At 45.0% G+C, this 24,562-nt stretch overlaps 1 protein-coding gene across 13 annotated transcripts in view; it reads right to left on the reverse strand.

Moving 5' to 3' along the window:
- Positions 1–5,581: 5,581 nt before the first annotated feature.
- The window catches only part of LOC104124622 (ATP-dependent RNA helicase SUPV3L1, mitochondrial), a 46,190-nt gene continuing 27,209 nt past the window's right edge, over positions 5,582–24,562 (reverse strand). For 2 of the 13 annotated variants that reach the window (XM_035892579.1, XM_035892578.1), the window contains exons 6-22: positions 20,801–20,963; positions 18,138–18,286; positions 17,927–18,046; positions 17,041–17,136; positions 16,413–16,512; positions 15,587–15,818; positions 14,861–15,016; positions 13,859–14,092; positions 12,820–13,124; positions 12,361–12,509; positions 12,138–12,257; positions 10,377–10,472; positions 10,191–10,290; positions 8,996–9,179; positions 8,202–8,357; positions 7,201–7,434; positions 5,596–6,552 (exon numbers count right to left, since the gene is read on the reverse strand). In XM_035892579.1, the coding sequence (XP_035748472.1) occupies positions 6,408–6,552; positions 7,201–7,434; positions 8,202–8,357; positions 8,996–9,179; positions 10,191–10,290; positions 10,377–10,472; positions 12,138–12,257; positions 12,361–12,509; positions 12,820–13,124; positions 13,859–14,092; positions 14,861–15,016; positions 15,587–15,818; positions 16,413–16,512; positions 17,041–17,136; positions 17,927–18,046; positions 18,138–18,286; positions 20,801–20,963 (2,739 nt within the window). In that variant the 3' untranslated portion in view covers positions 5,596–6,407. Of the gene's footprint in view, positions 6,553–7,200; positions 7,435–8,201; positions 8,358–8,995; positions 9,180–10,190; positions 10,291–10,376; positions 10,473–12,137; positions 12,258–12,360; positions 12,510–12,819; positions 13,125–13,858; positions 14,093–14,860; positions 15,017–15,586; positions 15,819–16,412; positions 16,513–17,040; positions 17,137–17,926; positions 18,047–18,137; positions 18,287–20,800; positions 20,964–22,292; positions 22,523–24,043; positions 24,077–24,562 lie in introns of those variants that run through there. The other 11 variants (XM_035892582.1, XM_035892581.1, XM_009636984.2 and 8 more) reach the window with 11 other exon arrangements.

Genomic DNA, 24,562 nt, shown 5'->3' on the forward strand with positions numbered 1-24,562 from the left:
GCTGTAAACAAATTCTTCTTAATCTTTCAATAAAAAATGTCAATTATGCTCTCTAACAATGTAACTTCATTGTGATGAAAGAAGGCATTGCTATTGCTCTGATCGTGATAACATATCAGCTGTTTTTAGAGTCAATTCCTTTTTGTGCAAAATTTAATGACCATGCAATTATTCAAATTTCAGACTAACAGACTGGGCTTTAGACCTACAGCGCTGCTCCCTTGCTCTGAAAACACGCACTTGAAAGCAACAGAAAAGTCTCTAGAGCAGAAGTTCCGAGTTCAGAACGCAAAACACCTTTACAATTCATTCAGCCGGACTCGAGCCCATGTTAAACACAGCTTCTTCACTGGAGAGCCAAGGAAAGAAAGCCAAATCCTCGGCACGCTATCGCAGGCGCTTCTCAGGCCCATGGCTTTCCTTTGGCTTCACTGGGAACCGTGTTTATGTCCGGCTTCCTCGTCTCTCTCTGGTTTCAGTGCATTTCCTGCAGAATCGCTGGCCACAGCAGATGTGCCCTTCAGGCATTTCAACTTTTTTTTTTTTTTTTTTTTTTTTCCATGCCAGTATTTATCCCATTTGTTTCCAGAATCAGCTGCAGCTCCCAAATCAGCGTCCGTAACTTTCCACTTTGAAGTATTCAGGACGCGCCTGCTGGGAAAGCATCTTCCTTGTTTACCTGCTCAGACCCTCACAGACTTTCCCTCCGTGCCCTTCCGCCATCCATTTTCTCCTCCTGCAGAGAGCTCCCCTCTATGACCAAGTTGTCCATCACCAGCTAATCTGCTCCATTAACCGCTTACATTCCAATAACCGCTCTCGGCATCCTAACCGTGCTTTATTTATACTGTCACGAAGCCACAGCCAGAGATGGCTGCTGCCCCGGGATCCCAGCTCGCCCCATAAGGTGCCTTCCCCACCCCCCCGCTGAGCCTGTGCTGAATTCAGCCCCACGGGTCTCATCCCCTCCACATCTCCCCGCTCTCCAACTCCCTGTGGCAGCAGAGGACAGCCTTTTTTCGCTCCCAGGAGGGGACGCAGCCTGCAAGAATGAGGACAGTCCTCTACAACAGCCTCGCAGGCTGCTGTCCCAGTCCCACAGCTAAACAGATGGCCCAGCATCACGGTGTGATTTGGCACCGGCCAAGCCGGCCGGGAATGGGGACTTCCCAGGTGCACAGAAACCTTTGGCAAGCTGAACGCCCAAACAGCAAGCAGCAAAATTAAGAACAACGAAAAGAGCCCTCCAGGAAAGTAAGGTGAATCAACAACACGGGTGGTTTTGAGAACTGAACCCTGGTATGTCTGAAGTGCCGGAGGCTGGGAGCTACGTCTTCACCTCCGACTCCAAAGAAAATGGATGCCAGCAAGGTGGCAACCCCATTGCCTCCCTCCCCTTTTATCCTGCCCACAGAAAAATAAAAAATGAACCAGTTAACTCAGTTACATCCTCAAATAGTCCTTGTAATTCACTGCTTTGTGATATACAACACCTTGCATTGCTGTCGTCCCTTTCCCCCACTATTACGACTGACTTTAAAGTTGTTCTGATATGCAGTAACAAATTTGTGGGGAAGCTTTGACTGGTGACATGCCATACTTGTCGCACATCTCTCCCCCCTTCTCCAAACAGCCTTTATCCTTCCCAAAAAAAGGAGGAAAGAAAATATAGTGGCAGTGAAATAGTCTCAGTCTCCCCATCTTTTTTTTTTTTAATATAGCTTTGGTTTGGTTTTTGTTTGGTTTTAACTTACACTTTTCTAAATAAAAATAAGAACTTTGGGTGTGGAGATTTTTTGGGGCTTTTTTTTGGATTTTTTTTAGTAACCACTCAGGAAAGATCAAGGGTGAAAGTACCTTCTTTCACTCCTTCCAGCAAGCTCCTGCTTGCTGAGGTTCCCCAACATTTGGGTCTTCAACTCCCCCACAGGAGACCTCCAGCCCGCAGCCCTTTGTCCATTTTCCTGTAGCCAATTCCTTTTGCCAGTGGCAAGGGTTTTCTGGAGGAACCCATGTTTACCAGGTTTCTTACCCAAATCTGTTCTCTCTTTATAGCACGCAGCTTTTACTATCTCTAGAGGTGCTCGGGCTGCGCGAGGCCCTCGGACACGGAGTGCAGACGAAGCGTAAGGCTGGGTAGGGAAGGGGCTGGCATCTGGAGAAAGTTAAAAAGCACACAACGAGATCAAAATCATTTTGGCACTCCCCTCTCGGACAGACGTGATCCATCACGTTTACAGCACCTTCAGTGTGCACCTGCAATGCGATAGTATCAATGAGAGAGGGGAAAACATTAATTAAACTTGGTGGTTTTATGTCTTGCTTTACATCAGCTTCACAGAGCGGATGCAGTGCTGGGACAAAGCAGACATCTGATTTCCCTTCCCAGCCTCACCCCAACAGGCCATCCATACCCATGTACAGGATTAGTGGTTTTTTATTATTATTTTAAAAAATAAAATAGTAAAAACAAAATAAAAATTACTTGACAATTCTGAGAAATGCTCTGGACAAGCCCTCGATGACAGTCCAAGGCAGTGGAGGTCCTTTCTAGAGAAGCTGCAAGTTTACCTACAGCTGGACAACATCCACCGAGTCCTCCCGGCTCCCTGCCTCCCTCCCTCTCCACCTACTGCTACGGTGACGTTGCATCCGAGACCCCCAAACAAAAGCCAGCCCGTTTCACCAAACGCAAAGAAACAAATCACAACAATACTTTCATTTCGGTATTACCTACATTTCAGCCTCAAACTCCTTTACGCTAATCTGCTAATCCTATATAATATTGACTTCCCAAGGAGGGGTATTATGCTAATCAGGATTTCTGAAGGATTTGCACATGATCCTATATTTACTTTTGAACTTTGTCAGAGCAACAAAGGGAACGTGTCACCACCGAGCCGCTACTGCATTTTCTCTGGATTACGAGTCAAGCAGCAGCGCTGTCCAAATCTATAGCCACCAAAATGTCTCTCTAGCAGGCAAACCAACATATTGCGGATCATCTTCTCCCTGCGGATGAAAGGGTACAAAGCACAAACCTTAGTGCCTCTACCCGGTAACACTTCTATCACACCTATGAGACTTAAAAGATCTTTCAACTTTCCAAATCAAATGTATGACCCAGATCTGAAAAAGGATGTTCACGTCTTCAAGAAGCATCAAAACAAGATCAGTAAATTCAAGTAGTACTAAACATATTGACTGGAGGGAAGACCCACAGAACACACAGAAATGAAGCACCACAAAGCTACCCAAAAAGCAGTAGAAAAACACATCTCAGATGTGAAACTGGAAGAATCTCATTTTATTTTAAATCAACTAATAATTTCATGCGATGAATCGTACTACGTATTTTTCAGCGTATGGTATGCTGTGTTACATTTAATGGAAGGCCTCTACTTTTATTTTAAGCTCGGGCTTTAAACCGAATCACCACATACGATGTGCAGAGAGGGGTTTTGGTGCAGCGGCTTAAATTCTACACACAAGGGAGACTGCAAGTTTGCAACAGTCCTTGAGTTTCCACGTGTCGACACAATCAGGAACATGATGATGCATCGTTACCCAGGTGCAGAACGTTCTGTTTTGGAGTCCGCCGAAGCATCAGTGTGTTTATGGGATCCCCGGGAAACTACAAGCGAAGTTTGTAGCCCCGGTAAAATCCCACAGTAGCCAATCCTTCCCTTTTTCAGGGCTGCCCAGCGAATCTTTGCTCATTCCCCTTCAGAAAGCAGCAGCCTCCCCAGCTTGGAAGCCATCTCCCTGCCCAGCAGATGCGTATCAGAGCCATGTGGGAGCTGCCTGGCTTCAGAGCAAGCCAGCAGCCTGCGGAAAAGGCAAGAGCGTGCGTGTCCTGGGCCTTAGGGACCTCGACAAGAGCTGTAGGTCACCAAGCACTTTGTGAGCAGTTTCAGGTTCATGTGATTGGATTCCACAACACCCACAGACTCACTGGAAAAAAAACTGAAGATGCAAAAAAAGTTCTTGTGTGGGCCTAATCTACTGCAGAAAAGGAATAACTGCAGCTGAGGTGTAAACTATGAATATTTAATTTCCAAAGAAGACTAAAAAGAAAACTCAAAGCAATATAGGATTTCTTTCCAGATTTAAAGCAAGGATCCATGCAAGGGGTTTACCTTGTTCTGTTAACCTATTTGCATTCCAATTGCGCAGAACAGACTCTAGAATAAAAGTACAGAAGATACCCTGCACCATACTCACGTGGCCATCCTGGGGCAAGTCCACATCGCCTCATTCCAGCTATACAGGGGCATACTTCATTCACAGATGCACTTTTTGCAAATTAGCACAATCCACTCCCCCAAAAGGACCCGAAAGTGCACAAGATAGTACAAGATTTCAGAGTGCCGAGGGGAGAAACAGCCAATGCAGCAGAGCTATGCTAGGCTATTTCTAGGCCTCACATAGCCCCAAGCACTGATGGTTTTTTCTTCTATACCCAGCCCCTCCACATTTAGCCTGTTCATCACCAGGAAAAAAATCTGTTCAAAATAACCCTGCCCCCACTACATAGCAAGCTTTGGTTTCTGTAGCTCTGTGGATTCTGAAACATAAAGACAAAGTAAAATATTAAGTTTCTTGACAAAAGGTGGGAAACATTAAACGTAATATGAGTTCACAACTTGTTTCTTCCCAATTGCTCAGTATAGTGAGCTCAGCACCATGAGGAATTCCTTCAGAAGTGAAAATTATTTCCCAATAATATTTTTTATCCATTTGGTGACTCCGACACAAAGCTGTTGACGTGCTTCCTTTAAAAACTATGAAACAGGAAAGGTCTGTGCCTTCAAATTTTGAATTTGCCATTACTAAATTTAAACCTGTCGGCATTGTTACAGATCATTACATAAACCCATCTGCTTATCCCCCTGCACGACAGTTACTTTTGACCTAACTAGGCTTAAAGCACGTTTCTTGGCACCACTTTCTGCTGCCAGCCTAAAAGGAAGCAAATACCCAAGAGGAGAGGATTAAAGGAGATACAGGAATACTTGAGAACAGAGAGGAGCAGGCTACAGATTTGCTGCTTCTCTGCACCATATTATTGTTTCAGTTGATTCTGAAGTGGGTAAATCAGGTGAGGGATATTTGGTCACAGAAGGGCACAGGTTATTTTCCTAGTGTTTGCATGCCTTTGGGCATGCTACTGTCAAATAAGATGGTGCTTTATCGGTGTTGAGAAACAGGCAAATTTGGCTGCAGTTTGACAGGCCCTATCCACAAAGTCACCTTCATCATAACTGCGGTGCTGCTGAGTAGTGTTATAGATAGCTTTAAAGAAAGCTCCCACTCGTCTACGCGTTCTTCCCACAACTCAGAAGAGGCACTAGACAGAAAAGCTAAGGCTCACAGCACCACAGATTTATTTACAACAGCCTACAGGCAGGCAGAGCAGCAGGCAACAGAAAATGAAAAACAAGGATAAACTCCCTTCCACAAAATGGAAACTATCCTCCCATGAACAAGCCAGGAGATAACTGAGAGAAAACAAAGAGGAGAATTTCAGAAATTCAGGTGACTATTTTTTTCCTCTCTACACAGCTATTTTGGCAGCCTAAAGATGAACAGATTTGATATTCTCTAGGTAGCTCTGATATAGACATAGCAGACTCCGTACCTGTTCCTACATCCTCTCTTTCCCCAGTATCAAAAGAATCAGCCACAGTCAGAATCCGTCCAGCGTTGGTTTAGGTTTATGTCCACCCAAACGCACTAATATATTTTGATACAAATGGGTATTTTGTGGAATCGTATTTTTTTTCCTTTACATTCATCTATTAAACATGCCTCCTGTCCTCAGGGAGTTTCACAAGACAGTGCACTTGCGACCAGTGTAGCAGTAGTGGGGGAGCATCACTGACCAAAGCTTGTGAATTTATTTTACTTGCAGATTTATTGTAAAACCTGTGAAGCATTGAACAAACATGTCCATTAGATATGTGCCACACCAGGATCTCAGTATTCCTTGAGCAAGGCCAAGCCAAAACTAAAACACGCAAAAATCCTAAGAAACTGGTGATAAATTCAGTTGTGGTGCAGTAGCTTAATTAAGCCATTGTAAAAAGACATATTTGGGGTTGATTGTTTTGTTTGGTTTGTCTTTTGTTTCGTTTTCACTCTCCCATGCACATTATAGATGCATTGCAGGAAGTACAGAACCGAGTAGATCGCGGTATGCCAAGATATAATGCTGGTGGGGAGCAGAAACACCAGATCTGAGTTATCAAAGGACAAAGATCCACGATCGTGGTCGGTCAAAACCCAGCTGCTCCCTGAAAACAGGTACCTGTGTACTGGTGTCTGGCAAAGCTATCTCGAATCACCGCCCAGCAAATCTCTAGCGCACACGCGGGGCAGTGCTGACATGACTTGACCTCTCGTTTTTACTTCTGTCCAACGTTATGCAATCTTTTTGCTACTGCAGTAATGAGCGCAGCTCCCTTCCCACTTCCATCTTCAGAGAGCATGAAAGTCACATCACACTGAGGAGCCAGTTCCTTCACTGTTTCCCGCAGGACCCTAGAAAAACTGAAAGGAAAGGGAGAGAAGAACAGAACATTTTAGCAGCTGCTTTCTGGTCCGAGATCTTTATCTATTAGCAAGGAACCATAACCTCAGCGAACATCTTCCACTTGTTCTTCACAACACCCTTTTCTGTTTGCTTTTCCTCCTGTTCATAAAAGAGGCAAGTTTCTGTACACAATCAGATTTTAATTTCTATTTCTACACTTCAATGTTGTTCAGCACGATGCCAGACACCCCCCTTGCCTTTAGAGATCATGGAGGTGGCTCTCTTCTCCCAACTCAAAAGCTAATGCATCTACTTCTAGGGCTTGCTCACAAAATAATGACCCAACTCCAAAAACTCAACACAGCTTTCCATCTGAGACACCCAGGTATTGGAGAAATTCCCCAAAACATTAGAAAATAAATATTAGAAGAGTAAGTTCGCTCAACACCCCAGAGAAAAGAGCCTTCCAGTGGTAACTGGACTTGACTTTGCAATTTTTGAACCTTTGGCTAGGTAAGGGTTTGGCTAGACAGGATGCAGGGAAACATGTAAGATCTTTATCCCTTCTCATTTTTTATCATCTCAGCAGAAAGCTGGTACAGCTCAGTATGTTTTCACAGTGGAAATGAGCAAACAGCAAAGGGAAGCAGTATCAAGGTACTCACTGTGGATGGAGCTTGTACAAAGTCCCATCTACGCCAACGGTGATTTGCAAGTGCTCCACACCTCGGTTTTCTCTCTTCTTCTCTACAATAGCCGCCAGTCCCGCCCCACAGAGCTGGGCAGCTCTCTTTGAAACAGCTCCACACACCTCTTTCACAATGATGCTGTCTTCACACGTGCTGTCCAGGCCGAGCTGCTGTAGAATTCGACGGACTTGGAGGAGAGCGAGCCGGTCACTGCGCAGAGGGAACACATGCAGCAGCAAGGCATTAGGGGAAGCTTCAGCAGGCATGAAAATGAAAGTCTTACAGCTGAGACTCTGCCACGATTCAAAGGAAATGGGACCACTTCTCCAACCCTAACACTCTTCAATCGTTTTAAGGCAGATTCCAGTCTGAATTCAGATTGAAAACTTGCTCCTGGTGTGCCCTTTGCTACGTTAGACTGTATTTCCAGAAGGCACAAGCAGTACTTGTTCATCTGACTCCCAAAGTCATGAGGGAGCCGAGCCAGACCAGCCACCTGACTGTGTTATTTTTGATCTCAAGCCTGAGACACTACCTTCCAAGGTTTTCAACAATAGAAAGGGTTTCAAATAGCCTGGAAGACCATCACAATCATGCACAGATATGTAGGTAAGCACATATTCATGGGGTATTTGTATATCACTGACTTACTTTTTTTTTTTTTTTAAATAAGTACTATTTTAAGTCCTACAAGAAACATTCCAAGTATAAACATGCTTGATGGTTAAGGCATCCAAGATAACACAGCTGTGTGGAGAGGAAAGGATAATTCATGTAATTACAGAATAATTCTGGAACTCCCCTCATTTTTGGCTTTTATTCTGGGGCTGGGAAAATGGGGGTGAGGGGAAGGTGTGCAAAGAAGAAAACTAGAATTGACTTTTTGAAGGAAAGGGCTTCACACACTTGCAGACGATTATTTTCTACAGGTCCCAGAAGACCTTAAGGATTTAGGCATGTAAATCTAACAACTTTACCTCTCAATCTGAGACAGGAATTTTGTTTCGAATATGCCTCTTTTCCTGAGTGATTCCGAAATCTGTCCTCTGAACAGCAGTCCTTGTTTGGTTAAGTCGATCAAAATTTGCCTTACTATTTCACCTAGGTACATTCCACTAGTCATTTTTTCATACCTGTTAGGTCACGAAAGAAAAAAGTGTGCTTTTAAAGAGATGGCATATTACCTCTATTTAACAACAACAACCCTCAGAAAAGCGGTAAAAGCTTGCAGAGCAATAGCCATTGAACTCCATCTTTCAATCATCAGAAATCGGTTGCAGCAGCTTCAAGCACAAAACGTTAATTCCAAAATATTTACCTACGTTAAAAGGAAACAGAACTAGAAAAAAAACCTTGCAGTATTAAACAGAAGATAGTGTTAAAGCCAGAGTCCACACTGAAGTGAAACATTTCCCTGTCCACCCCATACATTCACCAGTGAGTCATATGTAATCAATGCTGTCCTTACCAAGCGAAGAACGGTCAAGTTCAGTTTACCCTCTTGCACAAGTTGTACTTTACCTTTAAAAAAACACTCCAAGAAGAGGAGAGCAGCAAGACCTACACTTTGCAGGGAAATCTTAAGACCTGCACTGTTTGGTAACTGCCCTGAGGTGAAAACAGCGCTGTGGTAACAGAAACAACATACATCTTTGGGTTTTGTCTGGATATCTGCATGACTTACCATGCAACAAATGGAATATAAAAATAACATTTCCTGCTTCCGAGGCTGACTTAATCAGGCTCTTAGCATCACAACCATCACATTTACCTCTGTTTCCCTGGGTTTAGTGAGCCTTCATCTACTTCTTTATCATATTTTGTTCTGATGTTGTCGATGCAGCCGTTGTCACCAAATCCTCCCCATTCTGTATTAATGCACATTTTTCCTTCATTCCCTTCCACTATTTCTATGTTCTTCATGTCCTCCATGTAGCACACGTTGCTGCCCGTTCCTAGGAGGAAAGAAATGACAAGGCTTCAGCCAGAAAAGTGAAGTAGCAGCTGAAACACATGGAAGATGACTGCAGCGATCATCTTAAAAGCTCTCTTCTCCATATCCCAAATTTCAAACATCTCTCTGTATTTTACAGAAGCAAGTGCAAGCCAGCAATGCTAAGAGTGCTGTAATTTATCACAACAAAACATTACCAAGTAATATGGGTCCTGTGCAAAATATTTCTAGCATAGACGAATGAAGACTCTGTTACAGGTCAGAAATGGCTTTGGCAGCTCTTGGCAGGCACTGATCGGTCATTGCTGCCAGCCTGGTTGTAATGCACCGCAAATCATCTCGCATGACAGCATGCTCCCAAAAGCAAACCCTGCCAAGAGCCTAGCAGCCAGTCAAGCAGCTACCAAGTCTGAAAGGATTTGGTGAACAGGGCCTCATCACTTGCAACATGGGTTGCATTAACTAATATAAGGACCAGTTCTCCAAACAAAATGAGATGGCTGGTGCACTTAGCCAGCCAGAAGAGTCTATTTTCCAGCCGGGACTTCAGATCCTACATGTCTATATGTATTCCTGGCTGAAAACTTGGAGGGATCTACTGGACTGGAGGAATCATCTAGAAAGCCTAAATAGAATGAATTCAATTTAAAAAAAAATACCTTCTTGTTCCAAGGCCTATGACCTGGCTACACAGTAAATTATCAATATACTTGCTAAAATGAGGATTCATGCTATATCTACTGTTCCCATGTTCTTTTACCAGGCACCGACTTGTTAGGCACCATCAGAGATATGGTCAAAAGTCCAAAAGATTCAGGATCCTAACTGCTACAGGTGCTATTACGTTCTCTTTTAAATACCATACAAATCTGCCAAGAACTCCAAGTGAGTAGTACACCATCTATCAAACTCAAATAAAAGATGTTGTTTTACAAACTCCAAAATAGGGTGCAAAGCCTAGCACCTGCATATATGCTTTCTTCTTACAGCGGTCACTTCGTTATCACTGTACCTGCAATAAGGCCAATCTCACAGTTTGGATCCTCATATCCGCACGTCATCATTGTCCCAACAGTGTCATTCACCACTGCTACAATGTCCAAGTCAAATTCCTAAAACACAAGTCACAATCAGTAGTGGGGTCCCAGAGGAAGGTAAAGTGTGCATTAGATACACCAAAAAGAGCCAAAAAGCTCACATTTCTTCTCCTGATGGCCTCTCGCAACATATCAACAACATCTTCCCCCTCACAGTCTGTTGCCTTGAAACCTTTTGTCCATCCCACAAGTGTTCCCTGAAACAGAAGAGGAAGAAATCCATAAGTGAAGATAGAGAGAAGACTGGAAGTTCCAAGCAGCAGTCTTTTCTTGTCTCCACCCCCCCTTTTTTTTTTAAATAATATACTTCCCTGGACAGGTTACTGTGAATATCTCGTGCAGGGTGCATGCGCGTGTATCTTTGCTACTCAACTGCTTATGGTAGTGACTCCAGATTTACTCAGCTATTTATCAAGACACCGCCAACTCAGTGCCCTCTAACAGAATTTTCTCATTTGGAAAACCTTCCCATCTCACCTTCTTCTGTGCACCTAGCCATTGTAAGACTGTAAAAAAATGCTTTTGCTGTAAATAGTTAAACATTAAGGAACATCTACTGTTAATTTTTGGCTCATTTACTGAAGGACACTTGGTATGATCCTACTAATACAGGCAACACTAATTCACTTCTTTTTGGACAGCAACCTGGCCTGACAGAAGTAGTTTTTCAGGTTACACAAATTAGCCTTCCACTTGATAACTGGCTTGGGAGTGTCTCTCCAAATAAGACAAAAAAAAAAAGAAAGAGGGCAACTGGGAAAAAAAAGCTGCTCTTAAAAAATCCCCTCAAGTTCTAGCAACAGTATGAGATCAAACACACTATGGGACCCTGACACAGATGTGTCTCACTCAGTTTACCACCACTGATGTGGAATGTGTTTCCTCATCATTGGTCAAGACCTAAACAATATGCTGTAGGTTTGGAAGTCATATTGAGCGGTGTCCCCACAAATAGCCAAGTCCTAGTGTTATACTCTCAACTGTGATCTGAAAATTGAGACAGAGTAGACTAGCTTTTAGACTTAATAGCTACTGTGAAAATGACCAGGTCATTAAAACATTCAATAAAATAGCAGTCTCTCATTTCCCCAATATCTTACATATTTGACTAGAATTAGACAGCACAATCTCCCCCGCCCCTTTTGGAAATGCATCAGAATAATCAAGAATTATTTCTTCCTGAATTTGATTTTTTAATTCTATTTTTTTTCTTACAACAGATCTGGAAAGAGGAAGATACCATATCTGTCAATAAGCCAGGTATGTCAAATTAACAAATCTGTGAGGTCCAACTCTTCCTGAACAAGCAAGCTCAGTTCTGCCCACTGACACTCAACAAAAAAACTAATACAAGGCAGAAGTTATACAGTCAGAGCTGTGCAGCACAGTTAGGAAAACACCCTGGCATTGTAGCTGAGCCAGTAGGAGAAGTCATCTGTTCTCTCTTGCCATTGAATAGTTAAGGCAGCATAAGAGATTCCTGGGCTATTAAAAACATGTAGTCATTTTGCTATCATAAGGGCTTAATCTTTGTAGAATAAAAGCAAATAACATCCATCTCGTATGAGACATGAGGTGAAAGTTGTATCTCTCATATGCATATAGGATAATGACTTTCTCATCAATCACAACTAATTTAATAAAATCCCCACAAAACAGGTGAAATATTCTCTCCAAAGTTTAATTTGCACATGTATGTGTGTGCGTATATATATCATCAACCTTGTAAAAGTCCTACTTGGAAGAAAACATTTACAAGAATAGCTTTTTGTTTGCAATCTCCAAACCAACAAGTCACCCTCACCCAAATTGATGTCATTTACCAAGCTGCCACCTGACCCATTCTGTGTTGCAGTTCTTACCTTGTCAATGCTGGCTTGCCTGCATGGGAAGGAGAAGGTGAAGCCCAGAGGCAGTCGAGCACCTTTAATCCCCATATACTCCAGAAAGTCTGCTATACACTGGACAATATGGTCAAAGAGCTGGAAGGACAGAAGCAGCATATAAATCTCACAGTAATCCCATGCAATGGGCCTTGTCTGGATCAGTTCATTAGAACTGATGGAAACGTTCATTAGAGGTTACCTCTTCCCCCGTCCCTTGCATGATCTCCAGAGGAATGGCAAAGATTTTGTTATACATTTGCACTGATCTTCTTCTCCCGCTTCTGATTTTGACAAGCAGAACCCTGAAATTTGTCCCACCAAGGTCAAGGGCAAGGAACTTTCCTTTCTCTGTAAGAGAAGAAAGGTATTTATTTAATTTTGGTGCTTCTAGTAGCATGTTTGCCAGTCAGAATGGCATACTCTGCAACACATCCCCAAGAAACTTCATCTGTGCCACTGATAACACATTGCTCCCTGGGGCATTTATCCCATCAGTCTGCTAGCATGGGGCTGAAGGGCCAGCCAGATAACATTGCAGGAAGCACCACTTTGCCAACATAAATCACAATAGCATTTGCCAGAATAGTTGGCATATTTCCACCAGAAAAGACAAGCAACTTTCCTGCACCACCCCCAGGTGATCACGAAATTACTTCACCTGTTCCATCTGGTGTCCCACAGACATACGTGGGTAACATCTTCACTGTGGCACTGGCTTGCGTCTCTCGCTTTAGCCCATATTCCAGCTCGGTCCTCATTTTGTTCTTAACTTCTCTGAGGGTCTCCAGGGACAGCAGAAATGGTGCGAGAGCAGCATTGATTTGTTTGCGCTGGGCGGCCAGCCTGTATGCCACCGCTGTGACCATGGCAGCCCCCTTCCCACTGCCACTCACAGAGAGGAGGAACCGAACATCACAGTTTGGGACCAGCCTTCTCACCACCTTGTGCAGACGTTTGGCATACCTACAAGAACAAAGAGTCTCTTTAGACTCTCACAGGCATTTCATGCATGGTTTACTTCACATACACTTCCAAGACATGCACACATCCAACAGCACAAGTGCTGAAGCAGTCAAGAGGAGAACAAGGTCAGAAACTGGTCTAGGAGGTGGGTACAATGATCCTGATTTCCGGCTATTCTGCAGAACCTGTACTCTTACAGGAACGTGAAGATACCTCTAAACAAGTGCCAGTGCCAAGGGAGAGGGACACTGGAGAAAAGCCAGGCAACAGTGGAGAGTCACAGTCACAGACAGAGGGTGAGAGTCTCCCATCTGGAATCAGACTTCCATCCAGTTTGGGAGAAAAGTTTGGGAAAGTTTCCAGTTTGGGAAAGCACAGGTTCAAAAATGGAACAGGGGGAGGGGGGCATGGTGGGGAGAAAGAAAGAAAAGAAAAAATCCACAGTAAACTGCAAGTGCCCTGGAGGCCCAGGAGTCACTTGAGGAATCAACCACTCTTCCCCAGACACCATTATCCCGCATGTCACGTTGTTCCCACCGCACCCAACACTCTAAAGCTCCTGAGACAGCTTTGCAATAACTAAGCCAGCCTGATCCGCCGCACTCCACCAGATCTCACCCCAACCCTGCAGCAGAACCAGCAGTCCTCTGAAATGCCACACATGTATGCAAATGGAGACTCTTTGCAACATTAACATGTGGCCAGCAATTACCAAATCCCCTGTAGTTACTTACTGGGGGTGGGTTTTATAGAGTCCCCCATCAATCCCAACAGTGGTTCGCATCCTTAATAGTTTTTTATTCTCTCTCAGTCGGGTCAGTATGGCTGCTAAAGCAGCAGCACAGAGGTTGGCCGAGCGGAAGGAAACAATGGTGCAGACATGCTGAACAGCAATGCAGTCCTCTTCAGAGGGAAACAGGTTCAGCTCTGTAAGGATCTCTTTTGTGTTGCTCAGACCTTCTTTATACCTACCCCAACACAAAATAATACATCATCTAATGCAAGGATATTAAGGCAGCACATAAATCAATATCTGCATGTTGGCTCAAAAAGAAATGAGAGAAGACCAGGGCACAACCTAACAGGCAGCATCGTAATTGGTTCCCATAAACCAGTAATGTCTTTCCCGCACTATTCCCAAAAGTACCTGGGGGAGAGACCAGACTTTTAAGAAGCTGCTTCCTGGGGTTCAGTTTTTGGTGAGACATACCAATTAGCTGCCCAAGAAGAGAACAGGATAAAATATTTAGTGACAGAAGGACAGCACAGGAATAGATGTACAGCTTCGCTCAATACGACAAAGAAAATTATTCCTGGAGTAACAATGTGGACCAGGATTCCTCTTCAAAACACCAGAATCTGTCAGTTTTCCACATAGTCATCCATTAGGTGACCCAGAGCCTGTACTACATCTCCACAACCCCAGTATTCCCACATCACAGAAGCTCAAAACCTCAACAATCATCCCATACACTCAGGTCTCCAAAGAGGTCATTTAAACCGCATGCATCTGTGATGGTTAATAATACATTTGCTACTGTGGAACTTTACTAAAACTTCACCTTCCACCAATTCCTACTTAGAGAAGGATCAACTTTTCTCCTAGGCAAAAGCAAAACCCTGAACAGTTCAGGATTGTTCCCAGTACTCACAGATTATAATTACACGTTAATTATCATTGCTTTGCTTGTGAAAGACCAACAGCCACTCTCAAACAGCGTATCACAGTTTCTTACTTTTCCATTGCAGACACGTGTTTCATTTCGATCTTGCCCTTAGTAAGCAGAGCTGTTGACACTTTTCCATTGAAGAGTAGACCTTCTTTTGTCATTTTGAGGAGAATGAGTCTTACAAGTTCCCCCAAATACAGGCTGCTGATCATCTTTTCAAACCTGGAATGGGGCACAGGAAGGATTACAGGTGTTCACCAGCTTGCCAGAGCCATGAGAAGTTCAAGCACCTTATGTTCTTATGCAGATTGATCGCATTTAAACAAGTACAAAAGGGGTTTGGGAGCTAAGTTGTAGATGGGATCCCATCCTGAGGTCCTGGAACCCAACAACAGCCCCTCACAATAACTAAGTGATTAAAGGGAACATTCAAAAGACTTGTGAGCCGCTCAGCCAGTAGAAGCAGTTTTGATGAACCAGGCTTTAAAGATGCCCTTTGTTTACCTTCCTCCTCCTCCTCCTGTACCCCTCCACAGCATCATAACAGAGGAACCACCTATTTTTAATGACACATTAGCAACTGCAGCAGCAACCCCTTGGCCTGTGAGGCAGGGAGGTGTGAAAGGAACCCACCCTTCCCAGAAGGGAAGGGTCTGGATAGGACAGGACCAGGATTAAGTCAATTCAGGCTCACTCAACCTAATTTCTGCTCCAAAGGGGACCCCGGCATACTCTGGAAACTCACTCTGAGAACTCAGACTGTCACAGCAAATCAGCCAGGGAATCACTTACAATTGTTTTCCAGGATTGAGAGATCCCAGATCAAGCTCCCGATCGAACTCTGTGCGGAGGTCATCCAAAGCGCCGTCATCTCCAAAGGCACCCCACTCTGTGTTAATGCACATCCTCCCTTCATCACCTTCCACCAGATCGATGTGCCTCATTTCCTCCATGTAGCATGCATTGGTGCCAGTCCCTGTGCATGTTGGAGCCAGTGCGGACAAATTACCTGTTTGTCCCAGGGCTGCTTTTTGTTTAAGTCCACATGTTTGGGAATAAGTCAGTATATCGTCTTTGGAAGAATATATAAATACATAACCCTCTAGTACAGGATGCTAATATCAAGCCACCTGCACTTGTTAAATAATCATTTCACAATGAGTGGAAAATACTGGAAATTAATCTAAAGCTTGACTTGTTTAAAAACACTTTTTCTTTTTCAAATGTACTTCTGTGCGCCTTAAAAAAGGCACCACAGTGCATGAAGTAGAGATGCTGTGGAAAGCATAGCTGATCCTAACTACCAGACGTGAGTGGAATTCAGCTTTCTCTGGACAGACAGACAGTAATTTTCTATACAGTCAGCAGAAAAGTTTAGTATGCTGGTCACAACTGAACCCAGACAAAATGGGGACTGTGGTATTTGATGGCAATGTGATCAGCATAAAACCAGCTGCTTTACAGAAGGCAGCCAGGCTTGAAAATCTGACCATTGTTTTTTCTGTTTTCTTCCTGCTCTTTCCTGTACTGGGACACTCCCTTCTACTCCAGATTTGTTAGGATTAAACAAATGAGAGGGGGAAAAAAAAAATCTACTTAGCGAACAGAAAAAAATTACCAATTATGAGTCCAACTTCACAGCGCTGGTCATCATATCCGCAAGTCATCATGGTTCCCACGGTGTCATTGACCAGTGCCAAAACATCAACGTCTATGTCCTAACAGCATAAAGATGGGCGATTAACAGAAAAAAAAAAAGCTCAGAAAGCCTCCTGTGTGTTAAAGCAACAGCATGCAGACATACTCCCCGGGTTGTACTTTGAAGGCCTGGTTCAGGAAAGCTCTTCAGTTGAAAGACCCACTACTTTCTTTTATAACACTATCCCCACAACCCTGTAAAGTAACAAACATCTCTGAATTCTCAAGTGCTTGGACAGCCAGGATCTTTGCTTGCAGGATCTGTTTTTCCCCAATCCAACATCGTTTGTCAGAAAAGCCTGGTGCAGTTGCCATTGCTGTTAGACTGAGCTGGGGCAGCCTGAGTTGCAGCTGCATGTCCCCTTCCACAGCTTCAGCTCCAAGGGAGAGCCCTATATACTAGATATACATCTATGTTGGACATTTTTTACTGGCTGTCCCTGATGGATGTCTGACAACTCCCAAAACAACCCACACATCAACAGCTGATCTCCCAGAAGGACAATCTGGAGCCACTTAGGTTCACCTCCTGCAGGTACAAAACTTGCCTTATGCTTCTGGAGGGCCTTGCGCAGAGAGCCAACCACATCTGTGTCCTGAACTCCTCGAACTTTGAAGTGTTTCGTCCAGGCAAGAAGAATCCCCTGCAAAGTAACAGTCCAGTGACCGAAAAGCTCCAACTTTAGCGTACAAACCTGCCACAAAGACAGCCAAGACCAAAGTCTGTGGAGAAGCCCACTCTGTCTCTCCACGCATTAAAATAAGCCAAAATAAGTCACAGCAGAACATCTCACCTCGGGGTACCTATTGGTACAAACACAACTAAACAGGTAAGTTATAAAGCCCCAATCCTGCAAATGCGTCTCCCTGTGCTTTGTTTAAAGCATGTGTGGCTTTACTGGCATTCATCACAAACTAACAGCATTAAGCACAAAGCATTTGCAGGACTAGAACCCAAAGCACAGATGCCTAGAAATAAAAAAAAAAAACCAACCCAGCTAGAGTAAGAGGCCACAAAATAATTGCAGTTAGCCCTTCATTCCCCCATACGGCCTCTCAGCTACAGGACCTTCCTATTTAGAATCAATTGTAAAAAAGAAATTGAATGAGAGTGATTAAAAAAGAAACATGCTTCAGGACACAAAAGTGTGCGTTTTGCAGTCTAACAGTCTTCATACAAGGGCACGTGGTTACTATGGAATCATTACTGAATAAGTAAAAGAATAGCTTTAGCTTAAAGGTGATGTTGCCTTGAGATCAGAAATGAGTGTCTGAATGGTAGTCGAGTCTAGTTAAATGCTAACAGTCATTCATGCCTTCTTCAGAGAGCTATGTAAACATGGCCCCTCAAAAAGGCCACAGGGTAACACTCCCATGCAATAGCTTCTCTGCATTTAGCAATATTATTTGCCAATATTTCTTTTTGCATCTTACCTCTTCCAATTTGGTCTGTTTGCATGGAAAAGAAAATGTAAATCCAAGAGGTAACTTCTTATGCTTCAGGTTTTTGGTCTCCATGAAGTCTAACAGACAGTCAGCAACGTAATCAAAGAGCTGCACAAGAAGGGAGAAGACAAAGTCAGGCTGTGTCCAGCAGGCATGCGCTCAAGCACAGCACCACCACAGAAGACCCCGTGTGCCCTACCTCAGCTCCGTTCCCCTGTATGACCTCCTTGGGTGTGGGGTAAAACTTGCTCTCCAGCTGGCTGCTCTGCTTCCCATCATCAAACACCTTCACCCGGTGGGCACGAAACTGGGAACCACCCAGGTCAACAGCAAGGAAGTCACCCTTCTCTGCAACACAAGTGGGCAACCGTCACCGGAGATGGCCAAGAAGCATGGCCCAGATGCCAGGACCTCTGCCTCACCGCAGCCACAGGCTCTCCTGCCCCCATCACAGCAGGTCCTTATTCTACGGGCCTGGGAGCATCACCAGGAAGGCTGAGAGCAAGGGTAGCAAGCTGAGGGGAGGGACCTGATATGTGGCATCTAGTTTCATTTTTATTTAGCAGCCTCGTTTTGCCCTCCTTGCTCCTTCCACAGCAGCATGTTTTCAAGCTGCAGAGGGATAAGCTTTTCAGTAAAACAGGCCCAAAGCAACTGCGAAGCCAACCAGAGCACATAGGGGCTGCAAAACTGTACATCTGAAACGTGGAGAAAGGGGAGTTTGAGAGCATTACCTACGTCCAGTAAAGGATGCAGGATTTGCAGCCCCGTGTTAAGACTTGGCCCTACTGCAGAAGCCAACTTCCAAGTGGGGCAAGACCAATTTGCCACTCAAAATCAACCAACACAAGCATTTCCAAATGCCTTTAGGTGCCTCTGTAAAAGTACCACCCTGTTTCTCAGTCGGCAGGAGTCTTAGCTCAGACACATTCTTCTCTAGCAGAAGACCTCAGGCAGAAGGACAGTTTGGCCTTGCTGCTACAATAAAGCAATTATCAATTCATCCCACGCTCAGGAGAAGGCTCTTCCTCAAAGAAAATGTAGTGGCATGTACGTAGCCTTGCGTGATCTTTGTTCCACAGTCCAAACACCTGGCTAAATTTTACGAAATCCAGCCCTGAAAAGGAAGGAAGGAAGCAGGAAATTCTACCTGTAATACCATGGTCAGTTATCACAAAGGTGAAGAGGCAAATTGTGTAACTCAGTAAACTGTGACACCAGTCAGACCATTAATCCCTCAATGATTAAAAACTGAATGATTCTCCGTATGGGTCATTACAGGTAACAACACAGGCACTGTAAAGTCTGAAAGTTCATTGCTATTACAAATGGGAAACTCCAGCCAAGTTTGAGGTTTTAAAACCTCCTGGAAGTTTTGTTTGGGAAAAAAAAAAACCACCAACCAATAAAGATTTTGCAACAGAGCAAAACCAGAAAAATCAATGTGATACTTAAAATAGGCAGTGTGACGATAAGGCATAGCCCAGCTTGATCCTGCAGCATGTCCTTGACACAGCGGAAAGGTCACGCAGGCCAGGAGAGCATTGCCCAAAGTTAGTCTCGAGGAACATGAAGTCTTGCAACAGTCATGACACTACATGCAATTTTCCATGTCTCCTGACCTCAGCTGCTCCCCGCAATTTCAGGACAGGATCAGTGCCATATAAGAGCTCAGAAACAGCGACAGACGCAGAGCTAGCAAGGGCTAAGCTAATATTTCTTTTTCTTTGGTGAAGGTAGCAGCAAAAAGAAGAGTGCCCGGTTCCAGCCAGGCAGTTTCCGAGGGGTTTGTACATAATTTCTCTCTGATATCCCTCATTTCAAGGGACTAAATGCTCCCTTTATGCCATTAAAGCCATTATTATTTAATTGTAGGAAAGTTACCTTCAGAAGGAAGAAAGTCCTGTGGAAATGAGGTACAAAGCAAACATTTCTCTTAAGTTTTCTGCATGAACAGCTGTTATACACCGAGTCCTGACCTAGGCCAGACACAGTCTCCTGCACAAATTCAGAAGCTTGGTTAAACCTGGGAAAACACGTCATTTTCTGCAGCCTGCACTGCTGGGAGCCAGCTGAGCCAGGGGGGTTATTTTGGATGTGCACACTTCTCCAAACAAGACAGGCTCTTCGACCCTACCTCACTTCGCATCCTCCCAGCGGACACCACTGCACTTTCTCCCTCTCAAGTCTCAGGGGCAACTGGAAACAAGGATCCAGCTGCAGCAGCAGAGCAGACTCTTTCCTGGTAGACCCCATCCAAAAGCAGACTTTCCCAATGCAGAAGGGAAGGAAGGGCAGGAGGGGATCCCTTTTGGGGCAATAGAGAAAGCAGTGTTGAGTTTGCTGTCAGAAGCCGAGAGGGGATCACAGCTTTGGGAACGCAACAGTTGCTGCCACTTTGCAATTTGAGGGGTTTCACTGCAGCATCCTGCCTTCCCTGTAGCTCCATGAATGCCAGGGCCACAGCATTGCCCACATCTCCACACCTGCAGCACACTGCACTGCAGGGTCTGAGCTGTAGAGGCTGCCCTTGCTGTGTCCAGCCACAGCTCCTGCAGCAAGGCCTGCACTAGGTACAGCCACATCTGCAGACAGAAGAGGCTGTTTTCTCAGTGCTTACTAGGTCCTTTCCTCAAACAAGCAGCATTAGGTCAAAATCCACCTGGTGCAGGGAAAAAACCCTCTGCCAGCACTGCCCCAAGCTGTTGTCTCCTCAATGCAAGCCTGCTTTCTCAACATGAGATGGGCAATAACCCAAAGCCACTGGCTGCCCTGTGTCTTTGCTGTGCTGCCCTTGAGCACTGGCAGCAACCCATCATCTTCCTAAACCAGCACTGCTGTGATGGAGCAGGGGGAACTCACCTGAGCCATCGGGAAGCGAGCGCACAAATGACGGCAGCATTTTTACTGTTGCCGTGGGGTTTGTGTCTCTCCCCAGGCCCTTCACCATCTCGGCCTGGAAGCGAGCCATCACGTCCAGCAGGACATCGTCGGAGAGACGCATGTGATACAGGTACCTGTCAACCTGGAAAGATGAAAGGTGTTACTCGGGAGGCATGCAGGCTCCTCAGTGCTCAGCGGCTGCCTGGGACAAGCACTGCTTTCACACTACAGAACGACTCTCCTACGTGTACTGGGGAAGCTTCCTTTATCTCTGCAATCAGAGAAAATGCAGGAACTTCCTAGACACTTGCATTAGTTTTCTAAGCATGAGGGGCGCAATTTGGCATGAAGGATCTGAAAATCCTGAACTCCAATTCCAGCAGCACCCCTGCATTAAGCTGGGTAAGAATTACTATGCTCATTCCCACCCCCTTGACGGACACGAGGCTAAACAGATCCTAAGGAGACAAAGGAATTCCTTTCACATATGTAACAAACTGAAGGTGAGCATACCACCTACACAAACCCCACTTCTCTGATTCTACAGGTTCATTTCATTTTTGACCTCGGCACCTAAATTCCCGTGATTGTCAGTGCAAGCAAGCTCCAGGACATCATCAGAACACTGACTCTTATAAAAACTTTGGTTTGAAACTGTTTAATGCAGCCTTGGTGAATTATTGTCAAGAAGTCAGCCATCTTTTCTGATGGGTCAGCAACTTGCCAACATGCATAAGCCCATGAGACTTGCTGGAGACCCTGACAAGCTGTTTTTACACCATCCTCTCCTCCTATACCTGTAATGAACTAGAACTGCAAAGTATCTCAGACCTGGTAAGAATTTGACCTCTCTGAGTCAGGTCCAGAAAATGCCATCAGTACCCAACCGTGTCAGCCACAATCTGAAAACATCTATTCAGCTACTGCTTCACTCCGCAATTAACTTTGTTGGCATGCCAGGCTGGAGCTCAAAGCCTTTTTCTCACTACAGCTCTGCCCTCCATTCTCTGGTGATTCTAGGATTACATCTAAAACACATTTTTGGGAGCCATCAATATCCTTTCTTAAGGGTCTGTAACTGGCAGCATACATCAAAATAAAAGCCAGCTGAATTTAAAAGGAATCAAAAGCATCTGTGAAGTAGCAGACACTCATTCAGATAAATTGGCAGAGAAGCTCATCAGTGTTTCTGTACAGCTTTGTCAGGGCAAAACCCAAGGTTTTCTTCTTCAGGATCACACACTGCTTGGACTGACATTTACCTGCAGGGCTGGATACAGGGCTGTAAGGTGGCCTGGAAACTACATAGCTGGGTGCAACAAAGGATTAACGGAGCAAAATAAGAATCTGTCAACATCCAAATGCTTGTCTGCTGGGGAGACAGACTTTGGTGCTGTATGAACAAACATGACGCAGGCATAATAATTCTGCGCTCCTAACAGCTGGAGGGTAATCCGTGTTAACATCCTACCCCTCACGACAGGAGACTCAGGGCCAGTGGCGGTGGGCAGGGGAGAGAGCTGGGACAGCTTCCAACGCCTCGTTAGCACAGACGCTCGGCTCTTGCATCATGGGCTACGTTACGCGCTGCTTTATTTGTTCAGAGCATTTTGTCAGTCCCATTTACATAGGGAGGTCTGGAGGGTTGGGAGAACATGCACAAAACCACTTCCACCAGCAACAAGGCCAGATTTAAAAGTTAGCATTGTTTGAACAGAAGAGAACGCAGGTTGTAGATAAACTGGCCTCGTCTGCAATTTGGACTGGCCACCTATATTAATGAGGCACAAACTAATTACCTATTCACAGTCCCATTTTAAACTGATGGTCAGCAATGACCCACCTGAAAGAGCCAGGACCCTGAAAGTAACTCCAGCGGTTACCTAACAGGAAAACATACACACACACAGAGGAGAAAGTCTTAAACTATGAGTTGCAATTGGCAAGGAGTAGCAGCTGCCTTTGGATACAGCTGTGCCTTGAAAAGGCCATTATTTAGATCTTTCTTTGTAGCCCTCGTTTGCACAAGCACTTGATTTCCTCCAAGGCTGTTTTGAGGCCCCATCACTGTGTAGGATCCACCCTCTCAGCACAAGCATGAGCACTGCTTTTTTTGGGCATACCAAAACAAAAAGAGAAAATTACTGGAGACATATAGCACTCACACACTCTCGCAGAGACCCAGATAACCTTGTGACAGAAGTCCCTGTGGAAAAACACCTAAACGGTAATAAAAATGACCACATCTGTCTGCAGAGAACACACACGAGCTCCCTGCTCCCCACAGAAATTGCATTTCCCACCCTGTTTACCTACAGCCGTAAGAGGAGACAGTTCTCTCGGAGGAACTAGATAAGGCAAAGCCCAGGAAAGCCTGCTGACTCTCCAGCCAGGTTTACGACTGGAGCAAGGGCCTGCTCACATACCATTCGCTTGTAAACACAGGAATGGCCAGGCTGTGCAACACCAAACTCTGTCTCGCTGCCTCCCTCCTCCCACTGCACAAGGACAGTCCTTGTTTTTAAGTGTCTTGCCTCAATTATGGAAACAGCACTGTTTTCATGGCAGGGAGGCTCTTGTTCTTGCCACCAGAGAGTAAATAAGCCTGGAGAGGGAGAGGTGGGAAGGCGTTCTTTCTAATTAGGAAGAAATTGCCTCTGCTCCATACAGTGTGCCCTGGGCTTCTTAAAAAGACATCTCTAAAAAGCACATGCTTTCTTGCCTTCATGAGGGGCCAGTGTGCACCTAGCAGAAAGATTTAATTTTTTAAATGCCTTTGCCAGAATCCCTCTGCCCCCTCCTCTCCTCTGTCCTCACTTCAGGGAAGTCCCCCCTCAGCTACACTCTGGATGTTTCTCTGAAGAGCCCACTCCACCCAAGCACTGCTCCACAAGGTCTTTCCCTTTCTTAGTAAAAAGTAGGAAGAAACAGCACTGTCTAGATGAGACATCTTAAGATCAGATCCTCGCACAAGGAAAGGGGGCATTGGGGCCCCCTTCTGATCATATCCCTGGGGATAAAAGGGCTATGACTGAGTCAGAGACATCTAACTATTGAGATACCAGGACCTCTCTCAGAACGCTTCTCTTCAAGGCAGAATTAGTGGAAGAAGCCCCCCAAAGAACAAGCCATTCCATGTTTAAGCAAGGGGCACAGAGAAAATCATGAAGCAGTGTTGCTCGCTTTAGTGATGAGGTCAGTGGTGCAGGCAGATCTGCCCACCAGGACCTTGGATCTCCCGCAGTGCCACGCGTCTGCAGACAGCCCTGCCGCCAGCTGGCTGCAAAACAAGAGGCAGCAATGGCCACCAGAAAGCAATCAATGGGGATGCCAGGAGAACAGAGGACTTGCGGGGGACATGTCTAGAAACCAGAGGACCTCTGACCCAAGAAGCTTACAGGTCCCACGTGGTCTTATGATGGAGAGTGAAAAACCCATTACAGCACGACCATGAAAGTAGATTAGGGAAGAGCAACCATTAGGCAGCTCATTCCCAGTACTGATGGCTTCGGAGCTGGGCCACCTTGAGCTTTTCTGACTGTAATTAAAGATCAGCCAGGTTTGGACAGAGAGGAGGCACAGGCACTTCTTCCACACCAACACTAGTTGGAACTGTCTCCTGAGTCCCAGAAGACCTGGCCCAAAGACCCAAGGAGTGTTCCCTACCCCTGCTACAATGTGAGTCACTCTGATTCCTACTCAGCTTTAGAAATCCCATCCTTCACTTGCAAGGCAATTCAG

This window comes from Egretta garzetta, unplaced genomic scaffold (assembly GCF_000687185.1).
Source record: "Egretta garzetta isolate BGI_Z169 unplaced genomic scaffold, ASM68718v1 scaffold204, whole genome shotgun sequence".
In the NCBI taxonomy this organism is placed as follows: Eukaryota; Metazoa; Chordata; class Aves; order Pelecaniformes; family Ardeidae; genus Egretta; species Egretta garzetta.